This window comes from Canis lupus, chromosome 37, assembly GCF_011100685.1.
Source record: "Canis lupus familiaris isolate Mischka breed German Shepherd chromosome 37, alternate assembly UU_Cfam_GSD_1.0, whole genome shotgun sequence".
NCBI classification, from domain to species: Eukaryota; Metazoa; Chordata; class Mammalia; order Carnivora; family Canidae; genus Canis; species Canis lupus.
In genome coordinates, this window is record NC_049258.1 from 5,548,678 (window position 1) to 5,574,967 (window position 26,290).

The 26,290-nt window shown below is 38.1% G+C and overlaps 1 protein-coding gene across 1 annotated transcript in view; it reads right to left on the reverse strand.

Annotated features, from left to right (window-relative positions):
- Positions 1–26,290, reverse strand: part of DNAH7 (dynein axonemal heavy chain 7) — a 240,346-nt gene that overhangs the window by 151,369 nt on the left and 62,687 nt on the right. Inside the window, exons 17-23 of the mRNA XM_038585215.1 lie at positions 24,951–25,097; positions 22,242–22,927; positions 19,891–20,077; positions 11,271–11,464; positions 9,612–9,810; positions 6,729–6,869; positions 2,269–2,481 (exon numbers count right to left, since the gene is read on the reverse strand). Of these exons, the coding sequence (XP_038441143.1) occupies positions 2,269–2,481; positions 6,729–6,869; positions 9,612–9,810; positions 11,271–11,464; positions 19,891–20,077; positions 22,242–22,927; positions 24,951–25,097 (1,767 nt within the window). The remainder of the gene's footprint in view (positions 1–2,268; positions 2,482–6,728; positions 6,870–9,611; positions 9,811–11,270; positions 11,465–19,890; positions 20,078–22,241; positions 22,928–24,950; positions 25,098–26,290) is intronic.

Consider the following 26,290-nt stretch of genomic DNA (forward strand, 5'->3'; position numbering starts at 1 on the left):
GGCACAATGGTTCCCTTTTTCCCCACCCCCTTACCTGTATTTGTTATCTTTTATCTTATGATAATGGCCGTTCTAATAGGTGTGACGGGATCTCTCACTGTGGCTTTGATTTGCATTTCCCTGATGATAAGTGATGTTGAGCTTCTTTTCATGAACCTGGTAGCCGTCTTTATGTCTTCTTTGGAATAACGTCTGTTCAGATCCTTTGACTATTTTCAAAATAGGTAGTTTTTGCTATTGAGTTGTAGGAGTTCTTTATGTATCTTAGATGTTAACCCCTTATCAGATATGATTTGCAAGTACTTTTTCCACTCAGGAAGTTGCCTTTTCATTGTGTTGATGGTTTCCTTTGTTGTGTAGCACTCTTTAGTTTGATGCAGTACCACTTATTTTTGCTTTTGTTGCCAAGTCCAAAAAAAAAAAAAAAAAAAAAAAATCATTGCCAAGCCTGGGTTAAGGGGCTTACCATCTATGTTTTCTTCTAGGAGTTTTATAGTTTCAGCTCTTACATTCACGTCTTTAATCCATTTTGAGTTAATTATTGTCTATGGAGTAAGACAGTGGTCTAGCTTCTGTATTTGCTATGTGGCTGTTCAGTTTTTCCAACACTATTGACTGAAGAGACTTTCTTTTCTCCACTGTATATTCTTGGCTCCTTTGTCATAAATTATGTGACATATATGCCTCGGTGTATTTCTGGGCTCTCTGTTCTGTTCCATTGATCCATGTGTCTCTTTTTATACCAATACCATTCTGTTTTGATTACTCTAGCTTTGTAGTATAATTCGGTATCAGGTAGCATGATGCCTCCAGCTTTGTTCTTTTTCAAGATTTCTTCAGCTATACAGTGACTTTTGCGGCTGCATACAAATTTTAGGACTGTTTTATTTCTGTGAAAAAATGCCATTGGGGGCAGCCCAAGTGGTTCAGCAGTTTAGCGCTGCCTTCAGCCCAGAGCGTGATCCTGGAGACCCAGAATCGAGTCCCACATCGGGCTCCCTGCATGGAGCCTGCTTCTCCCTCTGCCTGTGTCTCTGCCTCTCTCTCTCCCCCCCTCTCTGTGTTTCTCATGAATAAATAAATAATCTCTTTAAAAAATGCCATTGGAATTTTGACAGGGATTACACTGATTCACTGGGAGCATTTTAACAACGTTAGTTTTCCAATCCACAAGCATAAGGTATCTTGCCATTTATTCGTGTCTTCTTCAATTTCCTTTACTAATGTCTTAGAGTTTTCAGTGTGCAAGTCTTTCACCACCCTGGCTAAATTTATTTTTAAGTATTTTGTTCTCTTTTATATAAGTGGGATTGTTTTTAAAATTGCTCTGGTAGTTCATTATTCTCCTATATTTATAATTAATTGTTTAATTCATTTTCACTACTGGGTGGGTATTATGTTATCGCCCTTTTACAGATAAGGAAACTGATGCTTACAGACAGTAAATAACTTGCCCAGGTCATACATCTGGTAAGGGAAGGGGCTGGCATTTGAAATGACGATTCCATTGTGAGCTCCTATCTACTACCTCTCCTATGGTTTTCCAGGCATCTGGTTCTCATCTTTTTTTTTCCCACTCCCATACCACTTCAAGTCTTTCACAGAAGTGAATCTGCTAAGGATTTTTGAGTCTGTATCCTCTCACACCCTCAGTTCCTTCTTCCTCCTGTCGTCAGGCCCACCTTGCCCATTCTACTAACTGTTCCTATCGCCTTTCCAGTTTCGACTGCCATCACCACCCGTCCAGGTGTCCTGATAAGAGCCTTCCTTCCAGATCATGTTTCTGGTTCCTTCAATTGATCAACAAGAGGAAGCTTTCATGATTAAATCACAATAAAAGTCTGATTTCTTACATTCTTTAGATGTATCAAAAATCTAGAAACACACAAAAAAAATCTAGAAACACAATTTTAAACTGCCTAGTTCAGATATTTTACAGATTCAGCAGGCATAAGGACTCATTTAAAATGAGTCATTTTTTATAATTACTCAATTGATATGTGTCTATATGTGTATATGTATTTATACAGAACTATACATTTGAATATGGATTTGGATATTAATGAAGATATAGTCTTTTGTACAGATGATATATAGTCTTTGGCTGCCTTCATCTTCAGTCTGCAGAATGCTTGTTTGGGTACAGTCAGTCATCAGCAAAAAATCCTATATTATCATATATACTATTTCCCGTGCGAGCAAGCAAGCACAAATTAAAAAGCTATGAGCTGAAATTGCCATGTAATAACACTCAGTGATATCACTTACTTGCCAATAATACCGAAGCTGACTTAACCACTCAAAGTCAGAGTCATCACTAACTTTTTTTTTAACAAGCAATGTGAGGACATCTCTAGCATGGACGTCTAGCACCACGAGGGCTCCCAGAGTAACACGATTCTGCTTGGACAATTTGCCACGGACCAAAGTTACAATATCATCAATTTGCATGTTACATTTTTCCAAGTATTGCTCAAGAGCCTGGAAGAAAATAAGAATTAATGTGATCAGAATTTTTCTGAACAAAAATATTCTCAGCTGGTATGAATACAGAGTGGGTTGCTTTACAGTTTTTCTATATGACATAATTTAAAAATAAATTGTGGGTTTTCTTACTTGCAAAAGTATTAGGTGAATAAGGCCAATCTGGCCAGATGCAGTGGACACACGTGGTTTGTATCTACTCAACAGCCTTTCCCTTCCTGTCTCCACTCTCTGCTCTGGGGTCTGGTGAGCTGTCCATCACCTTCCCCATCTCAAAGGCAGCGGGGGTGTGTGGGGGTGATGTGTGACCCAACCAGAGCCAGTCATTGTTCTTCCCAGGAACTGCTGTATAGGCAGAGGGGGAAAGTGCTTTCCACTAGGCCCAGTGGACTCAGGAGCATGCCCATCTGAGGCCACCGCAAGCCTTCAGCCCCACTGCGGGACAAAGGCCACCAGAGCCAAGCAGAGAGAGAAGAGGGTGGAAAGAAGAGTGGCTACTGCAGCGCTGATGCCCCGAGCCCCTGGTCCCAGCTGCTGGGTCGTGCATCCCATCAGCCCCTTAGCCCTGAGCCCTGCCATGCTCACTTATGGGGCTGGATTTGTGCCATTTGAAATGGAAAGACTTTAATAAACAAAACGTCCAACTTCGTAGTTTATGGTAAACAAGGCCACTTCTGAGAACCAGGCTTGCTTTGGAATCTGTTTGTTTGTTTCTGGTTTTTTTGTGGGCTAAATCTAATTAGTAAGTTAAAAAAGAGAAGAGGGTTGATGATGACAATCAAATTAGAATCAATGAAACCAGCTATGCTTACGGGAGGTGTCAGCGTGCTCCAGCAGGCTGCGGTGGTTGTGTTCCCCACTCTAATAATGTCTGATAAACCCTGGGCACCAAGGAGTGCATTTCATTCCTTCAGGACCAGGCAACTGGTGATGATGTAACCAGAGAGCATTTCCAAGAACGAGAAAAATGTTGAAGGATGGTGCTGGAGACCGCAAACTGTTTCTCTACGGGACACTTTACTTATTTCTTGAACTATTTTATCTTTGCCTTTAAGGAGGTAATTTGTTCAAAGGTTTGGTGCTTGAACACTGCAGCCTCCATATTATTTACATAATCAATTGCTATTAATTCTCCTTGTAGGCAAGTGAGAGAGATATGTCTGTCCCACCCATGTTTAAAGAGATAAAAGTGTTGAAATTCTTGGAGACAATTAGTGAATATATTAAGTATATTGAGCATATAAATGAGTAAGAACCAATTTTCTCCTAAGAATGTAAGCCACACGGATGGGTCATCTTAGTTTTCTCATCAGTAAATGTGAGGAACTCTGAGAACCTTACTAGTTCTCACATTCCATAGTTCAACAGAAAACATAAAATAAAAATTTAATGTTTAAACCTGACGGTCCAAATTATATGTCCATAAGAATTTATTACTACACACCGTAGCTGAATGTATTTTCCTATACTAGGAAAACAGATTTAGAACTAAAATTTAACTTCAAACTGTGATAAATGGAGTTCTTTAGGAACAAATATTATGTGAATCAATGAGAATTTAGATTAGAGATAGAAAAGAATCATGATACTGATAGCATTTTTGTTACATTTTCTTCCTTGTAAATCATTCTGTAAAAGGAGCTAAGGAACCTAAAGGTTACTAGTATTATATGCTCCCAAAATAAACCCTGCCTGAAATCAAATATTTTTTTATCATACCTGGATCCTTCTACATATGCAATGATACAGTGGCTCAAAATCACATCACTATGTGCAACATCCTGAGCTCTGTGATAGCAGTGATTCTTTCATTCATCTCCCACGGACTAGTTCCACAATCCACATTCACTGAATAAATAAATCCCAACAGGTCCTCTGGGAGCATGATTGTAGAAGATATAGGGCTTTTATAATATCAAGCTTAGACAACCTGGTGTGTTTGCCGAGAATGGAAGTATCCAGTCTTCTAGGAGGCTGCCAAGAGTCTCCAGCTGCTCAACCACAGTCATCAGTTTCAAATGTGAACCACACATTAGGGGAAAAAAATTATCAACACATACAATACTAAAACATATGCTAGCCTCCCATGATAAAACTACATGTTAAACTTCTAAAACCCCATCAACGCTATTGAATACTAAAACATGCGCCAGCCCCTCATGATGCTGCTACAGAACTTCAATGGCCTAACCATGGCTGAAAGACAGGGACAAGGGGCACCGACAGGGGATCGAGGGCAGAGTAGTCTCGAGCAGGTGAACAAGAATTAATTTTTAAGGACACATATAAAGCTTAATTCTATATCACAAAACTTAACCATGAAAGCACCACAGAATGCAACAGAAGACGGTAGTCTGGCAAGCAACAACAGCAGAGGCGTAACTTGCTGAGTCTTGCTAACCCACGGCTTTAGAGGACCTTGAGTTTATGGTGCTGAATCACCCTCAAGTAACTCAGGTTCTCATTTTGGCTTTCTCTGTGAATGGCTCCATGCCTGCACCATGTCATGTGAGTAGAAAGAAAACTGAATAGGCTGATAAATGAGTAAATAAATAACTCAATCTCAGTATCAGTGAATAGTGCTGTAAACAAAAATCCCTATCTGTATCTGGATGCAATGTGGTAAGCATTATAGGCAGACAGTTTTGAGCAGAGGACACGTTGATATGGGAGTGACATAAATTGCATATCCCTCGAGATTCAAATTATGCTTGGGAGAGAAATGGAATCATGAAAAAGCTGTAGTTTACACTATTTTTTAAAAAAGATTTTTAATTTATTCCTGAGACACACACACAGAGGCAGAGACACAGGCAGAGGGAGAAGCAGGCTCCATGCAGGGAGCCCTATGTGGGACTCGATCCCGGGACCCAAGGATCATACCCTGAGCCAAAGGCAGATGCTCAACCCTGAGCCACCCAGGTGCCCCTAGTTTATGCTTTAAAATGCTGTACGTCAACTCCTACCATTGCAGCTTGCTTGGAGTGAGACCAAAGAAAAATATGGATTTGACAGAGGGGTAGAGGTTTGATAAACACCACATTTCAACTGAGGAAATTTGCAAGATGCCTACTCATTTGTCTAATCCGCTCATTTGCTTCTTTGTTCCCTGCAGACTAAGTCCCATGGTGGCGAGTGACAAAGTTGGTATTGTGGGTGGGGGGCTGGCCAGCAAGCAAGGAGGGAGATCCGGGAGGTTACATGTTGCCCCAGTAGCCTAGGTTGGTGATAGAGGAATCCCTCCGTGTGGTAGCTTAAAAGTAAAGAGAGAAAATGAATTCTCTAGACCCACTAGGTAAAAAAAAAAAAAAAAAAAAGAGGGAAAAAGAAAAATGCCTATGGGGCTGGAATCCAAGACCTCAGAAGTAACTCCAAGAGCTCACCGCTGTTAGGGAAACCCCCATTCCCCTGTGCCCTGCATTCTGTGAAGACAGACTTTTTCCAGAAAACCCTCACCTCCTGCCCTATGCCCTCAGCTCTCCCCACAGGAAAGAAATAAGTCAACTGTTGGTAAGTTTGAAAGAACTAAGCATGTGTCACTCAGTTCCTTCCTTTATGGGATCTGCCTACAGAGAATAACATTCTCTCGCAAACCTCAACACTATCAGCCATTCAACAGTGCCTTAAAGACCGTAATACCAAACTCCACATCAAAAATACATTTCAAATTCATGATTTCAGACAAAAGATCTAGGACTACTTTCAACCTGAAATCCTGTCTCAAGGATAAAAATGTTGCATTAAAAAAAAAAAAAAAAAGAAATGTTGCATTAAATGTGGTTTCTGTGTTAATTACTGTGGTTTCTGTGTTAATTTGTTTGTTAATTACTAACAGTGAACCAATTAATATTATTACATTAATATGTATAACATATTAGAATATTTAAAATTAAGCATCATTTAAGATATCAATAATTATTATTCAAAATCAATATATTAAGAATTAAAAATGAAAGTCAAAATAAATCAACCAACACCTTGTCTTCACAGGATGGTTTTACTCAAGGCATAAAAGAGAATTATGTTACTTTTCCTCCTGATTTTTCCGAGTTTAGGAAGTTTCTTAGTTTTATTGCCCCTATTTTTAAAGGTATAAATTGTATATAATAACAAGACTGAGGCTCAAATACCCTTGATGTTTTAAGAGGATTGTCTTTGTTTTTGTTTTTTTTTTTATAATTAGTGTATTCTGGCAATAGTACTGTTGAAAAAATGCTGAAAAACCTGGGGGTAATAAAGCTTACCTCTTGTCCCTTTAGAATAGCTGTTTGTACTTCTAGTGTCCAAAACGTTTGAGATACACAGAGCACTGTCTGTCCAGGCCAATCCCTCACCCAGTTGATTCGCAAATTTTGTGTATAGGCAAATATTGCATCTTTGATTACCTAATTGGGGAAAAAAAATGCTAAGGATAGTTTCACAGTTTACTTGAATGGCCTATACAATGAAGAGCTAATCCCTAAGCAGATGAACTCATACTGTTCAACTTTTTAAAAGCATGTTAGCCAATAATGAAGACTCAAAGCATTGGTTTGACTATTTAAATTCAAGTTTATTCATATACCTGTGAGCAAAAAAAAAATATTATCTAGTATTTTATTTCATTGATACAGGAATAATTCGTGTGAACTACATTAAATCAAAGATTCATTTGACCAACTGTAGCCAAAGATATCCTAGATACATTTAGATTGATCCAGCACAAGCAGTTTTACTGTGAAATATAAATTTAAGTCATTCCAAAATGAGATCTGTCAAATCCATAGACAATAGTTTTCTTTGAACTTCATCAGATCCCCATTCAGCCATGGGCTTATGTGCACACTCAGGCAAACCACACGACTCCTCTCAAGTTCCTCCTGTTTCCTTACTCTCAATCTGTAAGATACTAGATGCCCAAGGCAATGATGACAAGTACGGGTGTATAATTCATTTATGGAAAGTTAAGTATAAGGAAAGTCAGGAAGTCTTATTTATGCTCTTTGCTACATGTTTTGAGTCTAATTCATGTGCTTCACCAGCATATGTTTTCAGTGGCTTGGCATATTCCACTTTTTACCAGGCATCTAGGAGAAGCATTCTAATCTTTTACACATACCAACCAAAAATAGGAATGTTGCCTGTGAGGTGACACCCACTTAAATGTTTGATTTCAGAAAAGACTGTCAAAATTAGATTTTTCTGAGAAATATATAAAGGATGTATGAAGCTTTCTGGATTTCTAGTCTAGCTAGGATATTTATGGAGCTGAATAGAGATGAAGGGCAGTGTTGGCTATTGATAACAAAGAAAATTTCAAAAGCCAAAAGGAGCTACAGAAAGGGCAGGTGAAAATGAGCAACTGAAGGACGGAAAAAACATAGAAAATAGAAGGCACAGTACAGAAATGTCAGGGATGGAGTAAATACGTTCTCTAAAAGGACAGTGTGTAAAGAACAAGAGGAAAGCATTAAAATCTAAATTACAATTTCTACATAGTGGATGAGGAGAAATTTATAAAAACATTCTACAATATTGTACATAAAATATGTCTATGTGTGCCATATCCATGTGGAAATATAGATGGAAGTAACATACGCATGATAAAGGGGCAATGGTGCCAAGAACATGACTTTTTTATTATTTACAAATGACCCAAAATTGACTTAATTTAAGCATGCAATACTCTTTCAAGTATGCAAATACATTCAGTAAAACATAGTAACGCACATCTCTCACTTTGTAGTACTGGATATTAAACTCAATTACACGTTTCAGTGACACAGACTTATACATGAACATTTAGGAAAGATACTTCCTACACAATTCCTTGCCATCCCATCTAAAAGCTCTGGAATGGCAACCAAAATACCTTCTCTAAGTGCTTTGACAAAAATAATTAAAAGAATAGTTGTAATAGTATTAGGTCTAAGACAATGAGTTATCACTGTATATATCAGTTAACAAACTATATACGCAAGGCTGCTGAGTAGGGATCAAAGTAGAATTCATTGATATTGCTTACAGCTATATAAATGGGAATTTTATTTGTCAGGATATATCAAGGCTTATGAAAGCTCATCCCTTGGACCTAGTGGTCCTACATGTGAGAAGTTATCATAAGAAATAATTCAATCAAAGAAACCAGCTATATCCATATGGATAGTCACTCTAATTTAATCCATAATAGGGAGAAATGAAAAACTATCCAAATCACTTTACACCTACTTAAAAACTATTATGCAGGCAGATATTAAAACTATATTTAAGAAGAGAAAGCAGTACTTAGACACATGCTATCTTTTAAACACTTAGATTCTAATCAGTTTTTCAATAATGTATGAGAGTATCTGAAAAATTAATGAAAACTGTTCTTGAATAGGACATGATGCCATATTTCCTTCTCATTCCTGTTCTCATGATCCCCAAACTCAATCATGATTTTCATTCTTGATGAGGAACTTGAATGCTATGTCCACGTTATAATAAAAAATGGACTTAAGTGCTCAATTATTCTGTATTTGTTGCCAGGACTTGAAATTTTCTACTAATAAAAATAATTACAAATGACTGAGTTGATGTTTTACAAGATACGGAAAATATGAAGTGACTTAACTATAGGCAGTATTTGTGATTTTCTAATATTTTGGTACATATTTTGTATACGCACAGGAGAAAAATATTCACCATAGAAACATACATGTCAAGGAGATTGATGTGAAACTGTAGAGATACACCCAAGGCAAGACTAACAATAGACTCTGTAGACCAAGGTGTGTTTAATTAATGATGAAAGAAGTAGCATGTGGCTACAAGAAATAGGACTTAGGACTAAAATCCAATACTTCAAAATATCATCCATACTTCAGTAGTATCGATGGTACTTTGTCCCACTTTTCAAGTGGGCCATCTCTTTATCTTTAAGCTATCTATTATAATTAAACTGGTAATTCATGATTAAAAAACGTCTGTCTAAAAAAAAGTGCATTTATCAACAATACATTTTTTATGTAACTTCTACTCCAACATAGAACTCAAACTCATGACTCTGAGATCAAGAGTCACATTCTCTGCCTACGGAGCCACAGGTATCCCCCACAATACAATAAATTCTACATCGTTACTAGAAATAATGATAAATACAGTACCTTGTGGATGGATTTAATCATAACTCTCTCTAGCTCAACCAACCACTTCTCCACTTGACCTCTGGCTTTGGCTGTCGAAATGGTCTCTGTGAGTTCCACGACCTCTCCTTCACTACTCTTCATGTGGGTAATGTCTAAAGTTTCTGTAAATTCTACCCTTGCAATTCCTTCAAAACATTTCTTCAAGTGAGGTTGCACCCTGTTGGGGGAGGTGGGGGGGAGGAAAATATTTAAGCGAATTAATTACATTAAAGAATTCCTAAACTATCAGTGTTCTCTGTGTACCAATCCTCATTCACAATTTACACATGTGCAATATGTGTTAGGCCCCTACTTGATGCTGCTGGAGATGAAACACTGAGGGGGAACAAAAGGCATGATCCCTGCCTGTATGGATTACTCAGTCCAGTAGGAGGTCATCATTAATTGAATAATCACAAAAAGATCTGTCAAACTTTAATTATAATAAGAGCTACAGAGGAGACACCCATGAGGCTTTGTTTCCAACACAATGAATTGAAAGATGTTAAAAGTAGCATAAAAGGCAAACCAGTCTTGACTAATAGATAATACACTAATTGGAAGAATCTTCAAATGCACAAAACTAGCTTTTTCAACTGGGATCTTCAGAGACTGCTTACAAATTATGAACCGGGTTTAGCATTTTAAGTACTTCACAGTTCACTACATCAACTGCTTTGAAAGCATCCAACTATGGTCATTGTAATACAGATGGAAGTGGCTAAGCCCTCATTTTTGGCACATTACCAATAACCAATTGAATTTATCTTGCAATAGGAAATAAGGAAGTGGGATATTAAAATTCAGATGGAAAACTGACCCTAAATTTATCTTTTTGTCTGGGTTATTCGTCTCCTACTTTGAAGGCACAAGGCACAAAAGTAACAAATTTAATAAATATCCATTCACTGTCTGCTATATACTAGAAATACACATTCTTCTAAGGAGTTGGGAATCAGCATTGGAAAAAAAAAAGTCAAAAATCTCTGCCATCATGGAGCTTTTATTCTGCTAGAGGAAATCAGATGGTGAACTAAGTACATTTTAGAGCATGCCAGATGATTTAAAAAATGCTGAAAGAAAATAGGGCAAAAAAGATAATCCAGGACAGGTGGCTAGGGGGTGCTGGGTTGCCATTTTAAATACAATGGTCTGGGAAAGTTTTCTCAATGGGCAGGCGTCTGAGCGTGTTTCCACAAAAATCTAGAGGAGGTAAAAGAAGTCGTGGATACTTAGATAAGGAGCATCTTTTGCAAAGAGGACAGTACACTGAAGGAAGAGGCTGTCCCTTTTATTGTAGAATTGGAAGGACTATAACAGAGTCAACAAGAAAACCAGAGAGAGAAATAGGAAGGATGATGGGAGACCACCTGCGTGGGTCAATGCAAGCCACTGTAAGAGTGATGTGTTCTGAAAAATATGTAAGAGAAAACCAACAAAATATGAAATCCTCCCCAAGATGCATCACATTTGGGAAAATATCCTTCAGTGATATTAAGTATGTTTTTATTACATTGGTTATTGATAATATTTAGGATATTCTTGAATATCATTATATCTATCCACATTCTACCTTATTTTAAAAATTAAATTTAAGCAGATAAATTTAGCCACGTGTTATATATGTAAGCAACTTACCTAGTGGGATCTTTAGTCTCAGATAGTATCTCAAGAAGTTCATCATTAGACAAGAAAAAGAATCTGGGGAAGAAGAGACGTTTCTTTTCCAAATATTCATTAAGTCCCTTAAGAATGAGTTCCAAAAGTTCATTTGATTTTTTCAGCCTTTCCAGCATCCTCTCAATAGTTACAACTTGTAGAACATGTTTATCCTAAAAATAAAAAAAAAAACACCCAACTCAAAAATATCAATTCCAAATTTAGTGTTCACCGTTGACATCAATGACAAACTAAGAAAAGGTCTTTACTAAGAAAAAGCTGCTAAAACACATTGGAGGTATTAATCACCAGACCAAACAGTGAGTACATGCTAGTATATTTATTAATATGAGTAACAGAAAATGTATAGATTTTTTTTAATGTATAGATATTAAGGGAATGTTGTTAAAAAAAATTAAACAAGGAATTTCAAGACTAACTAATTTAGCTTACTTCTCTTACTCAGCCATGGCTAAGAGATCAACCAAAAGTGTCAGCTGTAAATTGTTCTATAGAGCAGTTTTATTATTTCTGCAGGACTCTCTAAAATGCTTTTGCTAGTATACTCGGAATGTGGCTGAAAGGGAAAGATGCACTTTTCTGCATTGTTTTGAATTTTAACAATGTAACTTGGAAACCCAGCAATTTAATCGAATAAGATAATCATCATTAATACCTGTTTTCTCAATAAAACAGGTTCACATGGAAATATGTAACATATCATTGTTACCTTCAAAGAGACAATTTTAAAACGATATTTTATTTCCTAACAGTTCTATGTTTAAATACACATTTTTAAAAACACATGTAAAAAGAAGCATGACAAAGACCCAAATCATAATTTAAATGTGCAATTCATCCAATAAAGAAAGGAAAGAGGAGTACTCTTGGACTCCTAAATCCAAAAACCAAAATGATGTTCTCAGAGTGCCACCTTCTGGTAATGTTTGCTTTTTCTTGTTGGAAAAAACCAAAAACCAAAAACAGGCTGAATAGTTGCTAGTAAGTGTGAAAAACTCCTTTCACAAACTAACAATATTTATTTTCTTCTCAGCCAAAGAATTTATTGCAATATTCCTATTTTGGATCTGAGGTTTGAAAGCTAAAGAAAAATTCAGCTATTTAAAACAACAGTTCATATCTCTTTCCCTAAATACTACAATTACAAAAGAAATACCTCTTCACATTCAAGAAAAGTTTTGTATTGGATTCTTGAGGTCAAACCTACTTAGCCAGATTCGCTCTACGACTGAGCCAAATGTGCCATCCCTCAATGAACAAAGGCCATAATGTATGTACCTTTGTATGTTGACTTAAGGGAAAAAAAATATGTAAAAGTAATCATCTCATGACTGGAAAATAAAGTTCCTTCACTTTCTCCCTGTGGTAAGGTGAACATAACAAAGACTGCATCAGATAAAGGAAAGTGCAGACCTGGTTCCTAAGACTCAACGCTGCTTCTAACCTGTATGACCTCGGGTCATTTACTTACCTGGAGTCTCTGTTTTCTTATCTTTATTTTTTTTAATTTATTTTTTATTGGTGTTCAATTTGCCAACATACAGAATAACACCCAGTGCTCATTCCGTCAAGTGCCCCCCTCAGTGCCCGTCACCCAGTCACCGCCACCCTCCGCCCACCTCCCCTTCCACCACCCCTTGTTCGTTTCCCAGAGTCAGGAGTCTCTCATGTTCTGTCTCCCTTTCTGATATATCCCACTCATTTTTTTCCTTTCCCCTTTATTCCCTTTCACTATTTTTTTATATTCCCCAAATGAATGAGACCATATGTTTGTCCTTCTCCAATTGACTTATTTCAGAAAGATGAATGGATAAAGAAGATGTGGTATATGTATCAATGTTTTCTTATCTTTAAAAGGGGAATAAGAGTCCTCTTCCAAAGGCGTTCTGAGGACCAAACTAGATGAAATACTTGAAGCAACTCAGATGGTATAAGTGCAGGAAGCACCTATACCTGAAACTACCCTTCATTTTGTCCTCCACGACTGTCTATGAAAGAGATGGATGGATGGACGGACAGAAAGACACTACGGGGGGAGGGGGCGGGGTGGACAGATGGAAGGAATGAGGAGGTTACTCCACTCCAGTTTCACAGAGTTAAAATGAACGGTTATAATCTGTCACCCTTCGGGGAGGCTATTGATCATTGTAAAATAAAACTGGCCTCAAGTGCCTTAAGTCTTGCCATAGCCTTGCTCTGCAGCAGGCGTTCACTCCATCATTAGGTGCTGCCCATGAGCCCACGCAGGGCGAGGGGAGCCTGCCGGCCTACAGAGCAACTCAAGGAGACACAGTCCTCCATGGCCCACCAGGATGGAACTTGGTAGCTCTGTTCTCGGGACATAATAATAAGATGTTCTAATAGGAAGCTACCAGAAATTTGAAACTTAGTGTGACTCCCTTGACACTTTAATTACTTTCTGTCTCCTGGAGGGGAAGAAAAGGAATTTCTAGCTGTCATATTTTTTTTCTTGGTTAAAGGAATAATTCTACAAATTTTATGTGTCTTCTTTGGCTTCACAAGTATCTCTACTCTCAGCAGCTCAAAGTAACAATCTACTGGTTGATTTACATTTTTAAACCAAATGCCTGTGATATCAGGGGCCTGAAACTTGAATTTGGGTATATAGAGAAAGCATTCTAATTCCTGCCTCCAGGAAGCCTCACAGAAAGTATGTTTTCATATGCTTCATGATATTAAGCTCATGCCAGTTCCGTGAACTTCCAAAAGCATAATAAACTACCTCATCAGAAATCCCTGGATAACGGGAAATTTGGCAGATACTCATGAAACCTTTTAAGCGTTAAGAAAGAAAACGCGGACTCACAGAAGAGACCTTGGGACACCTTGTCTTGCATATTTTCCAGGATTCTGCGGAGGCTTCAGGCAAGGGAAGCTCAGCAGGAGAGTCAGATGACCTACAGTCGATCAAATCAACCCCAAAGTCCCCATTTCCCAGTTCTCACCATCCTACTCTGGCCCACTAAGTAATTTACCTTTCACATAACAGATCCGGCAAGGCTCTCATTTAAATTACTTTGTAATTTGCCAACCCACTGAATCAGGCTCCATCGCTCATTCTTGGCTATGTCAAACTTCTAGCTGTAATAAGAGGCTCTTTAAGGGCGGCCACAGAAGCTCCTTAGTCCTCTGACCATGTCTTGAGTAGTTGTAAATTCTGAATTAAGCCATATCATCCTTTAATTTCTCCAGTGCTTTTAAAAGAATTCAGCCCGCCTTCTATCCCTTTTATCTCAAATTCCTATAGTACTGACTTAATCCAGCAGCCACCTGGTCCACTAAAGAACTGCCTGTAAAATAGACTCTCCATTCCAGGAGACCAAGAGCATAATTTAAGTGATTTTTGTACTGCATGCCAGGTACCGCCAGTATCCCGTCTTCAAATGGTAACTAGATTTTCACCATCCTAAAACCCAACTGGGTCATATCAACAACTCTAGTTCCATCTTTGAGGTGTTTGTACATTTATTCAGAGTTCTGTGCAGAATGCTTCTAGGTACATTAAGCAAAAAAGACACTTAACATAGGGAATTAAATGATTACAAAGTCATCAGAAGGCCTAAGGGAGCATGCTCCGAGCTGAGCTTACAGGAGCGACTCCTAAAACGCTGTGGAACTGACCTACCAGGAGGGTTTCTATCTCTGCCCCAATCAGGACAAAAGAATACCACCACTGACTCTACTGCACTCAACCGCACCATGGTAGGTGTGATTCTAGGGCTCAGAAAGCCACCATCGTCGCTGTCTCTAAATACCTATGAAGCTGATGACCAGATATTGAAGTCCTGCTGGAAAAAAAAAAAAAAAAAAAAAAGTCATATGCTCATGATCTTGCCTGACAGCAGAAATAGCTGAAATGACAAGAAGATGGCTGCTGTTTCACTTATGCTTTCCAAATCCCAAGTGCGTGTTTACAGTCGTCTAAATCTAATTCATTGCCAAAAACTAGATGGTAGGGAGTCTGAGAGATGGTTTTTAGCTTTCCAGCTCACTAGAAAGAAGTGAGATGCATAGTGCCAAGTGATCATATTTACTGGTCAAGACAAAGAAAGAAAAAAAGTGACTCCTAAGTGTTTTGCCCGAGCAACCAGGGAGATGGTACTGACGTGTACTAAGATGTGGTTAGACTACAAGAGGAAAAGTTTGGGGGAGAAGTTCAAGAGTGCATTTTTATGCTGGTATGGAAAACAAATGAAGACTTGTAAGGGTCAAAAGTCAGGTTGGGGAGTGAGTGCAGTGTACATGAAGACAGATTACCCACTTCCTTCACCTCCGAATGGTAGGCAGTTAACTGGTTTCCCCCCCGCCCTGAATCTTAAGGAGAGGGCCGAAGAGAACCCCTGGAAATGTTTTCATTGTCTTCAAATAGAGGAGGCTAACATCTACCCCAACTGGAAGTCTGCTCCAGCACCAGGGGTGATGACCTGTTCCAGTGCTACCAGAGCAGGAAAAAGAACTGTGGGAGAAGATGGTAGGGAGAAGATGGTAGGGTGGAATGACCAGGTGAAGGAAGGGCAAAGACCATGTGCCCAAAGCTACTAAGAGGTACAGAAGATGGATCCTCCCTGTTCTGCAAGCCCTGGATGAGACTAAGGACTACAGACTTCTGAAATACTGCTGTAGCCTGGGGCAGAAATGTGGCGGTAGCCACCACTGGAAGGTCAGGTTGAAGATGAAGCCCAATCTCATAGAGGATGATCAAAACAGGGAGAGATGCTCAGGATAGACTCTCTTACCAGAGAGCTCATCAGGAGTTTCGCCTGTCCCTACTGAGTCAATTTGTGGACTTTACCAGTCCACGACTGACCAAAAAGCTAGACCAGTTGTGATGACCAACAATAAGGGTATAGAGCCTGGACACCACCAACAAAAGGCTATCTTATGACCACTAAGCAAAAGGACAGCCAGTTTGGCTGGACTAGTTATATTAGTAAATCCTCTCATTCTTGCCCTCTTTCTTCCTCCCTCCCTCTCCCTATCTCCCCACCCCACCCCCTTTCCTTCCTTGTCTTTGTCCCAGCACCAGGAAATAAGCCCAGGAGGGAGAGAAGTAGTGTGAGAGGGCAGTCCCCATATCTCCCCAACATTTCAAACTCAGCTTTACCTACTCTGTGCAAAGGACAAGAGCTCTGGGTAGAACATGAGACAGGTACAGCTAAGCCTTCACAGGCAAAACTATCTTAATAGTGATTGAAAAATTCTGGAATTAGACTGAAAGGTCAAGGTCCTAGGGAGAAAGGGTCTTTGGTAGCAGGTTTCAAAACATGAAATTATCCTTTACATTTTATATTTCACCTCTGAGTCTCTTTTCCTGTCCGGTTCTAAAAGCAGCTTTATTAGAAATCCCTCAGATGGCTTTCTGCCCCTGGACGCCTCCAAGCATCGTTGAAGTCTCCCCTCCCACCATGGTCACGTCTAAGTCAGAGTCTCCCAAAGAGCCTGAACAGCTGCAGAAGCTCTTCATTGAAGGTTTGAGCTTTGAAACAGCTGATGGGGACCGCTTACGGACTATGCTAATGAGAGATCCAAACACCAAGCGCTCCGGAGGCTTTGGGTTCATCAGGTAGGCCACCCTGGAGGAGGTGGATGCAACCACGGATGTAAGGCCACAAAAGGCGGATGGGAGAGTTGTGGAATCAGAGAGGCCTGTCTCAAGAGAAGATTCTCAAAGCCCTGGTGCCTGCTTAACTGTAAAAGATTTTTGTTGGTGGCATTAAAGAAGACACTGAAGAACATCATCTATGAGATTATTTTGAACAATATGGGAAGATTGAAGTGATTGAGATCATGACTTGATGGAAGTGGTGGCAAAAAGAGAGGCTTTGCTTTTGTGACCTTTGATGACCCTGACCCTGTAGACAAGACTGTCATTCAAAAATCCCATGCTGTGAATGGTCACAACTGTGAAGGAAGGAAAGCCTTATCTAAGCTAGAGATGGCTAGTGCTTCGTCCAGCCTAAGAGGTCGAAGTGGTTCTGGAAACTCTGGTGGTGGTCGTGGAGGTGGTTTCGGTGGAGATGACAACTTTGGTCATGGGGGTAAACTTCAGTGGTCGAGGTGGCTTCGGTGGCAGTCAAGGTGGTGGTGGATACAGTGGCAGTGGGGATGGCTAGAAGGGATTTAGTGATGATGGAAGCCACTTGGGGGTGGGGAGGAAGCTATTATGATTTTGGCAATTACAACAATCAATCTTCAAATTTTGGACCCATGGAAGGAGGACATTCTGGAGACAGAGGCTCTGGCCCTGTTGGTGGTGGAGGCCAATACTTCACCAAACCACGAGGTCAAGGTGGCTACGGTTCCAGCAGCAGCAGTGGCCATGGCAGGGGCGGAAGGTTTTAATTACTGCCAGGAAACAAAGCTTAACAGGAGAGGAGAGGTGACAGGGAAGCTACAGGTTACAACAGATTTGTGATCCCAGCCAAGCAAGTGGTGGCAGGGTCCACCTGCTACAAACTGTGAAGACACAGTTTAGACAATTCTCATGTGTATGGGCAAAAAACTCGAGGACTGTATTTGTGAGTAATTGTATAACAGGTTATTTTAGCTTCCGTTCTGTGGAAAGTGTAAAGCAGCCCAACAAAGGGTTTTAATGTAGGGGTTTTTTTGCATCCACGCTGTTGATTGCTAAATGTAATAGTCTGATCACGACACTGAATGAATGTCTTTAAAAAAAAAAAAAAAAAAGAAAGAAATCCCTCAGATGGAAAGTGATGGCTTTTTGTATCAAACAATCCAGTGATGTCTCTACTACACAGGTCACCTCATTAGCCTTCCCGAGAAAATACGGACTTAGGTTTATTGTCAAAGCTTTGGAGAATATGGACAAAAGCTATCCTGAATACTAATATATTGAGAAAAAGAAAATGTAAAGCCGGTTCAGGAAGACGATCAGGTCTTACAGCAAAAGTAGAGGAAGCATCACCCAAAAGAAACTGCTTATTTAGGAATAAGAATAAGTAATGTTTTTTGTTTTGTCTGTTCCCCGCCCCCCCCCCTTTTTTTTTTTAAATATACAGTGTTTCATTAGTTTTCAAGTGTACTTGTTTGTTTTTAAGATTTATTTATTTTAGAATGGGGAGAGAAGGGCAGAGAATCCTTAAGCAGCATCCATGCTGAGCACAGAACCTGACTCGGGGCTCAATCCCACAACCCTGAGATCATGAGCTGAGCTGCAACCAACAGTCAGATGCTTAACTCGGTGTGCCACCCAGGTGCCCTTGTGTGTTTTTTTAATTCAGCAGTTTGGTAGAATTGAAGATCTGCCTCCTTAATTTAACTAGCGCCAGCATAGCTGCCCTTTTTCTAGGTACTAAAATGTCTATAAAATTTCCTTAGCAATATGGGGTTTTGAAGAGTATTTTGATCAAATACAAAAAAAACATTTTTTATTTTAAAAATGATCTTAACTAGGAAAATACAAACATCTATTTTTTGTTTGGGGCAACCAAGAAAAATCTATTTCATCCTTTTCCAAGTGAAAATGTATACATGTTGTAAGGATTTTGCCCTTTTGTAAAGAAACAATAAATGAATGGCTGAATGTTTAAAACAAATTAGAGATGATTAAATGTATTGCAAAGTGACACATCAACAGTCTCTTATAGAATTCCAGTGTGATTAATTTTGCAAAAGTTTGGTTTATACAGAGATAGGTTTCAAGTATTACATAAAACAAAGTAAACTTATTAAATCTATGTCTATATTTCGGAACATTTTTCCTAGCAAATCATACGGTTGGTGTTGATCCAGTATTATCTGTGTTTAGGATTATAGTCACAGCTTTCAAAGTTCAAATAATAAAAATATGCATATTCCTATGTTAGGGTAGGAAAATTTTAAGATAATACTCACCCTATCTTACAGTATTATATTTGATCAAAAACATGAATGGAGAAATTTACATTCACTTAATGAATATAATTTAATAACTAATACTTCTTCTATTTAATGTTACCTTCCCAGTAACATACAGACCATGCTTTGCAGGCAGTAAATGTCTTTTGAATTGAACAAAAAATTCACATCTTTTTCAGTGTCACCAGTGTGGTCACCAAATTCCATCCTTAAATTTTAAGTTCAGTATTTGTGTTTTGATTGATTGATTGCATTTTGTTTGTATGTATTGGTCTCTTTAATTTTATCTTTGCAACTCATTCTTTTTTAGATGCCTAAAGAGAAACTTATTGATTGAGCAGCATGCTGGCATGTTTCCACAATAGCGCGTTTCAGTGGTGGCGCAGCCCATAACCAGGTGGGCACAGAAGAAATGGGGACATGGAGCGCTGCTCACAGGGTCTTCCTGCCAGAGCATCCAGTAGAAACCACTAATAGAACCACATGTCATTAAATAATGCAAATTACTTTGGACCTCAAGAAGCAGTCAGGACAAAATATCTAGTCAGTTTTGAGATTTCCTGCTCCTAGATCCTAAAGTAATATATTAAAGGGGGACGTAGGTGGAGGAGGAAAAGAAAATGACTTATTTGGAGTGTTTTGAAAACAAAAATCATGTCACTTCAACCAAATAATTACATCCTCGGAGATTTTCACTTACTTGTACAACACTTTTCATTATATCTCTCCATGTTTTATCCACAGCTGTAAATCGTCTTCCTTCCTCAGGCATTTGAGACATAATGTCTGGAGAACTGAAAATGGGCTCCAGATATAACCATGTGGCTTGGACTTTGAGCCATTCATCCAGAATTTCTTGAAGCAGCAGGAGCTTGCTCTCCCATTCTCTGAGAACAAAACACAGTGGTTCGACAGCAAATCAAGCAATGTTTCAGATGACAGAACTCAAAACGATGCTCTTTGACTGTCAATCTTGTATGCAGTGCTCCTATTCCTATTTCCATTTCTTTACCTTCATTTAACAATAAATCACTAAATTTGTTCTTCAAAATCGGCTTTAAAATCATAGCACCAATATTTATGTTTATACAGATATACACGTTCAGATATACGCATCTACAAATGGGCAGGTTTCTGTATATGCCATAGCAACGAACCTTTCCGCAAATCAATTCCATGGCTAGAAGATACAAACTGAGAAATGAGATTTTGGAGACAGTAATGATGTCCTCAATGAAGGGCAATCTGAACTTCTTAGGAAAGGTAGTTACATCCAAGACTCACTTCCTTTAACATTCTTCTTTTAAAAAAAAAAAAAAATTGGGCCCATAAAGGCTTTATTTCCAGAATACAATATTTCTGGGTTTTAAAGAAAATCTACATAAACTAAAATATGATAGTATGTTATTTATTAGAAGGAAGCACTTTTTATTTATTTTTATTTTCTTAAATATTTTATTTATTTATTCACGAGAGACAGAGAGAGAGAGAGGCAGAGACACAGGCAGAGGGAGAAGCAGGCTCCTTACAGGATGTGGAACTTGATCCTGGGACCCTGGGTCACCCCCTGAGCCAAAGGCAGACACTCAACCGCTGAGCCACCTAGTCTCAGAAAGCACTTTTTTCCAGGCATCCCAGCAAGCATTTTTTAAATCTACAACAGCAATCAGTTCATATCTAAATATGGAGAACACAGATAATGACAAGATTTCTTCAAGAATATATATAATTACTCTATTAACTAACAATTTTATAGGCACAATTTTAAGATCTCTGTACGTATTTGCTCCTTCCTCACCATATTCTAAGGTCCAGTATATCTGGTTACCAATGGGGAGACTAAGGCGGATAAAGGTAAGTACCAGGTTTAGGTTCACCCAGCTAATGAATGATAGATCCAGATCTGACCCCAGAAAGCTGCAAGAGATAAAACAGCCATCAAAAAGGATGATCAGTCAATGGCAACAGGTCTTAGAGGTGGGATAGCTTTACGTGTAGATTAATAGATGTTTTTCATCATTTATAATTAGTGATCTGTAATTTTAGACTATTAAAATCAAGTTCTGTCAATAGAAGTTCTCAAAGTCACCAGGCATTTTCAAATGTTTTTCTAAAATCTCTTTAACATTTATCAGATTTAACATCTCTTCTTTTCACAAGAAGAGATGAATGCCTCTGCCTTCCCTTCTTCCCGCTTTCTCCATCTAATCCTTGACGGAGACAGACAATTTCCCGCTGGCTAATGATCTCATGTGCAGTCCTTAAAACTAGAATCTGGTTATACTGCTTCCAGAGTAGTTTTAAAAAAAATTTCCTCTTGATAAGCATATTGAAGCAAGCAAGGCCGAGCAACCTGAGTGCCCGGGCCCATGCAGGGCACACTCAAGTTTAGGATGACATCAATAGCAGGGGGTGCACACTGCCAAGCAGTTAGCTTTCCCTTCTCATATAAACTCACACTGAAGATAGTAGCCTGATTTGGATTTACACTCTTTTTAAGGTAAAATATAAACCGCTTAATACAAATTACAAACATTTTTAAAAAATAACAGGATAAGGATTTAATTTAATCCTCTGTGTCCAGATGCCTGAAACTCCAGACTCGAGTCATAATATTCATACTTCTGTGCCTACCTAGGCATCCTTCAGGCATAGAAGTGAGAATCATAATAGACTTTCAAGGATCATCTACAACAATCTCATTAGTATATTTGGAAAATGACATTATCTTCAGTTTCATAGATAATATGTTGTATGAACTATGTGCAGAGATGTGAAATTATTTTTGAGTCAAATATATAAGATCAGATTGCAGGCAATAAAAATGAATATCTGGAGGCTGTTTGTCCACCACTTTCATTAGGACCATAGGTGATAGCAAAGAAATGGACACTTTTCCAGATGCAAAGAAGGTTATCACTCTTTACGATCAACTATTTAAAATATTAAGTATGAAGTGCAGAATCAATTTCCAAAAAGAACTGTATATTATATACAAGTGACAATTTTGGTAAACATGGCATACACACGGTCCCATAAATATCACTTTACCTTATTTGTTTTTCGTAAGGTTTGATGAAGGGAGATCCTCGCATAGTTTGTGTTTTAATAATGTGATCATCCAACAGCATCTGAATTTCATCAACTGATGACAAAATAAATGTCCCACTTTCTCTATAAGGAAGAATGACAAATTCCATAGCATCCCACTCATTAGTCATCTTGTCCATGGCCTTTTCAAGAGAATGTTCTTTGCTTGCTGCTTCGCTAATACCCTCAAACCTATATAAGTACGGTTCCAAATCCATGTCTAAAAAAGAGAAGACAGTGGAGTCATCTGTTGGCTGCAGCGGGTAGCCGACAATGCTGGACATGGCCTCCCAGTGCCGGGGGCGCAAGCCAGGATTACAAATCACTTGAATGAGAGGAATGTGCTGCTTGAAATCCTCCACCTTTGCTCTGACTTTTTTTGTCATTGCCAATGCATTTGGAGAATCGTGGAAGGTCTTCTCCAGCTTATATAGTCCTCTCCAGTAATTTCCAACATCTGTTTCTACCTGGTCTGGGTTCACCTTATGATACGGCCCTTCAGTCCACGCTCGGTATTTGTTGCTAAATTCAACAGCAGTTTCATAGAGGCGAAGGTAAGGGTTCAAACTGTCTTGGATTTTTTTACGTTGAGGATATATTGATGGAAGCCAACCAAATGCCTCTTCTTCAGCATTAAATTGCTCAATCTGGAACGACGGGTATAAGATATGTTATTCTGCAAGTGAATGATATTCAAACTTAATTTTTAAAAAATATTTTTATCAAAAATAGTGAAAGGGAATCAAGGGGAAAGGAGAAAAAAATGAGTGGGAAATATCAGAAAGGGAGACAGAACATGAGAGACTCCTAACTCTGGGAAACGAACTAGGGGTGGTAGAAAAGGAGGTGGGCGGGGGGTGGGGGTCACTGGGGTGATGGGCACTGCGGGGGGTCACTTGATGGGATGAGCACTGGGTGTTATTCTGTATGTTGGCAAATTGAACACCAACAAAAAAATAAATTAAAAATTAAAAAATAAAGATCAAAAAAAATTTTTTTATCAAATGTGACCCCTCCCCCAGGCCCTCAGTAAGCCCCAAAGTTTTACTGAAATTAGGCCACAATCGAGAAATACTGAACGGCAATCTATGTTTCCTATTTATTTTTGTTACATTTTCCAGAGAACAGTATCTGGTTACGTCAGTTAAAATAGTAATGATATGTATAAAGACATCTTTGTCCATCCAGATATATTAAGCTTATGGCATCAGTAATTAACAAGAACTTAAGTACTTTTAATACACACAGCATTGTATCAGGTACTGTGGAAAACAGAAAAAAGTATTATATTGCAAAACACCAACACTAAGGAGGTGGTATTTCAGCTAAGGAGATAAGACATGCATATGTAGAAAGTTAAATTGCAATTGCTCAACAATAATATAGGCAATAAAGGGGATGTCTCAGAGTAGTAACTCTAATACACACGCATCGTGTATACAAAAAATGCTACCACTCAGAGGCAAGATACCATGGTGAATAGATGCTTATGTAGAGAAGTTGCAACCAGAGCTGGATCTTGAAGATGTACGGGATAAAAAGAAGCAAAGAAGGGGAGCCTGGGTGACTCAGTCAAGCACTGACTTCAGATCAGGTCATGATCTCAGGGTCCTGGGATCAAGCCCAGCCTCGGGCTTCCTGCTTCTGGGCTCCCTGCCCAGAGGGGAGTCTGCTTCTCCCTCTACCCCTTCCCACTGCTCATGCTCACTTTCTCTCTTTCTCAAATAAATAAAATCTTAAAAAAAAAAGAAAAAGAAAAAGAAGAGGCAAAGAACTCATTAATTTCCTCTTTAGTAGTAGAAGTATATGAGGAGGTAGGTGACTTAGAGGAGAAATCTATAGAATTGAAAAGTGTGTTAGGCATATAAATCATGCAGATTACCCAAAATTTCAGTAGCCACATAATTTTAAAGCCTACAGCTTCTCTTTTCTTAACATGTGTTCACATATTTGTGACTATTATAAACTATTTAATTACCTGAACTGATAAGATACTAACATCTTTCAATGTAAGAAAAATGAGAAAGCGTCATAATATGGTCTGTTTTCATATTTCCCCTTTTTATTTAAAAAATGCAATTAAAAATCTCAAACATCTTATTTGGCAAAAGGTATGCCTTTTCCACTTCCAGCTTCTTCTAAAGAGAAAGCCAAGTTCTGACATACCAATATTGGGAACAAACTGGCTCGGTGGGAGAAGGTAATGGGCCTAATTTAAAAACCCAGCCACCAAATCTAGAGAGGCTTCTATGAAGATGGGCAAACTAATGAGTAAGCAAGTGCTAGCAAATGATGTAAATGATTAAATGATGCAAAATAAAAAATAAGCAGGTGGAAATATCACTAGATCTTTCAAATAAAAGATGAATGGCCCTGATAGAACTACCAGAAGAAAACAGCAATGCTGCTTCTCCTTAGTATGTGTATAAGATCTATTTTTGCCACTTACTTCTTATTAAAAAAAAATTTTAATTCCTGTATAGTTAACATACTATATTAGTTTTAGGTGTATGATATTTGTGCCACTTATTCTGGAAAGGTAGCTAAACTTTCATTTGAATCTATTTATAAAAGGTGAATATACAATACGAACCCAATGCTTTCTTTTGAACTAATTCATCCTCTTAAAAATTTTATTTTTTTTCCTCTTAAAAATTTTAAAAACTATACCTTGTCTGCTGCTAAGTCCAACTTTGCATTCAGAGTTTGAGCCTTTTTCAGGTATCGCTGTACATCCTGAAGGTCTCCAAAGGAGTAAAATTCTTCTGACTGCTTAGCATAACTCTCCAATTCCTCCACAAACCGTTCACACCGTAACTAGTACAAACAATATTTGTTGTTACAATATTTTATTTGTTTTTGTTACAATATTTTAAAGATAAAACCCCTAGGCATCGTGAAAAGTTTAAATATTTGTAAGGATTATCAGAATTATTATTCTGTTTTGTCACTGGCAAGATATAAAGAGGAGACTCATTTGGAAGATGATGAGGATCTAAAATATGCAGGATTTTTTAAGAGGTGGGATTTAAAATTAATGAATTAAGATTCCTATAATTCCGAAATTAGATAAAGTTAAATTTGTCCTACCAATGTAAGAAAGTCTAACCAATAAAATAAGAATGGGCTAAACAATGGTATTATTCTTTAGTATGCTAAAGAATGTGTGCTAACAAATGATTTATAAGATTTTTTAAAAATTCATAATAATCAAGTATGGGGCTAAAAGAAAGCTCCAGTTTTTTAAAGGCTATATAGTGAGATCTGTGGCATTTTTACAAATAACTAAAAAAAAAAAAAATAAAAAAAATAAAAAACAGACTTTGTGTTCTGATATTCAATATCTTATCAATTTTCAATTGCTAAAACAAAACACTCCAAGGTCATTTTTCTTGTCCTATTGGCTCTCTTCACAGGAAATGTGCAAGGCGAATAAATCTGGATTTTAAAATCTAAAAAACTCCAGCCTTCTAATATAAAACAGGCGTGTGGGTTTTTTTTTTTTTAATGAAAAAAGCTCATTACAAAATTATCATTGGTAAGGCACTCCAAATTAAATGGCTCTAAAAAAAATCAGCTCTTAATAAAATATTCAAAAGTCAAATCTGGGTTATTCAAAATTAGATTTTATATTTTATGGATTATCTAGGCTGATTTCTGTCTTCTTTAGTTCATGGAAATTTTATTGCTCTGGCCCAGTGGGGGAAGAAAAATGAGAGGACAAAATTCATCAATAGTAGTTTGGAGAATAGTGTTTACTTATAGCAAAGCACAGATAACTCCGAGCCACCTAACAGTTTTCGAAGAATCCTTCATGACTTCCATGTCTAACATTTACTATTCATGATGTTTTCTACAGGTTTAAAAAAATTCTGGAAAAAAAAAATTCTGAAATGGCCTAATGCTCAACAGAAATACAGACTACAGTTTAAAATAAAGGTTTTTGGTTAAGCCTATGAATTATTCTCCCAACAACATGTTCTACCAATGAATTGTGTTTGCTGTAATGT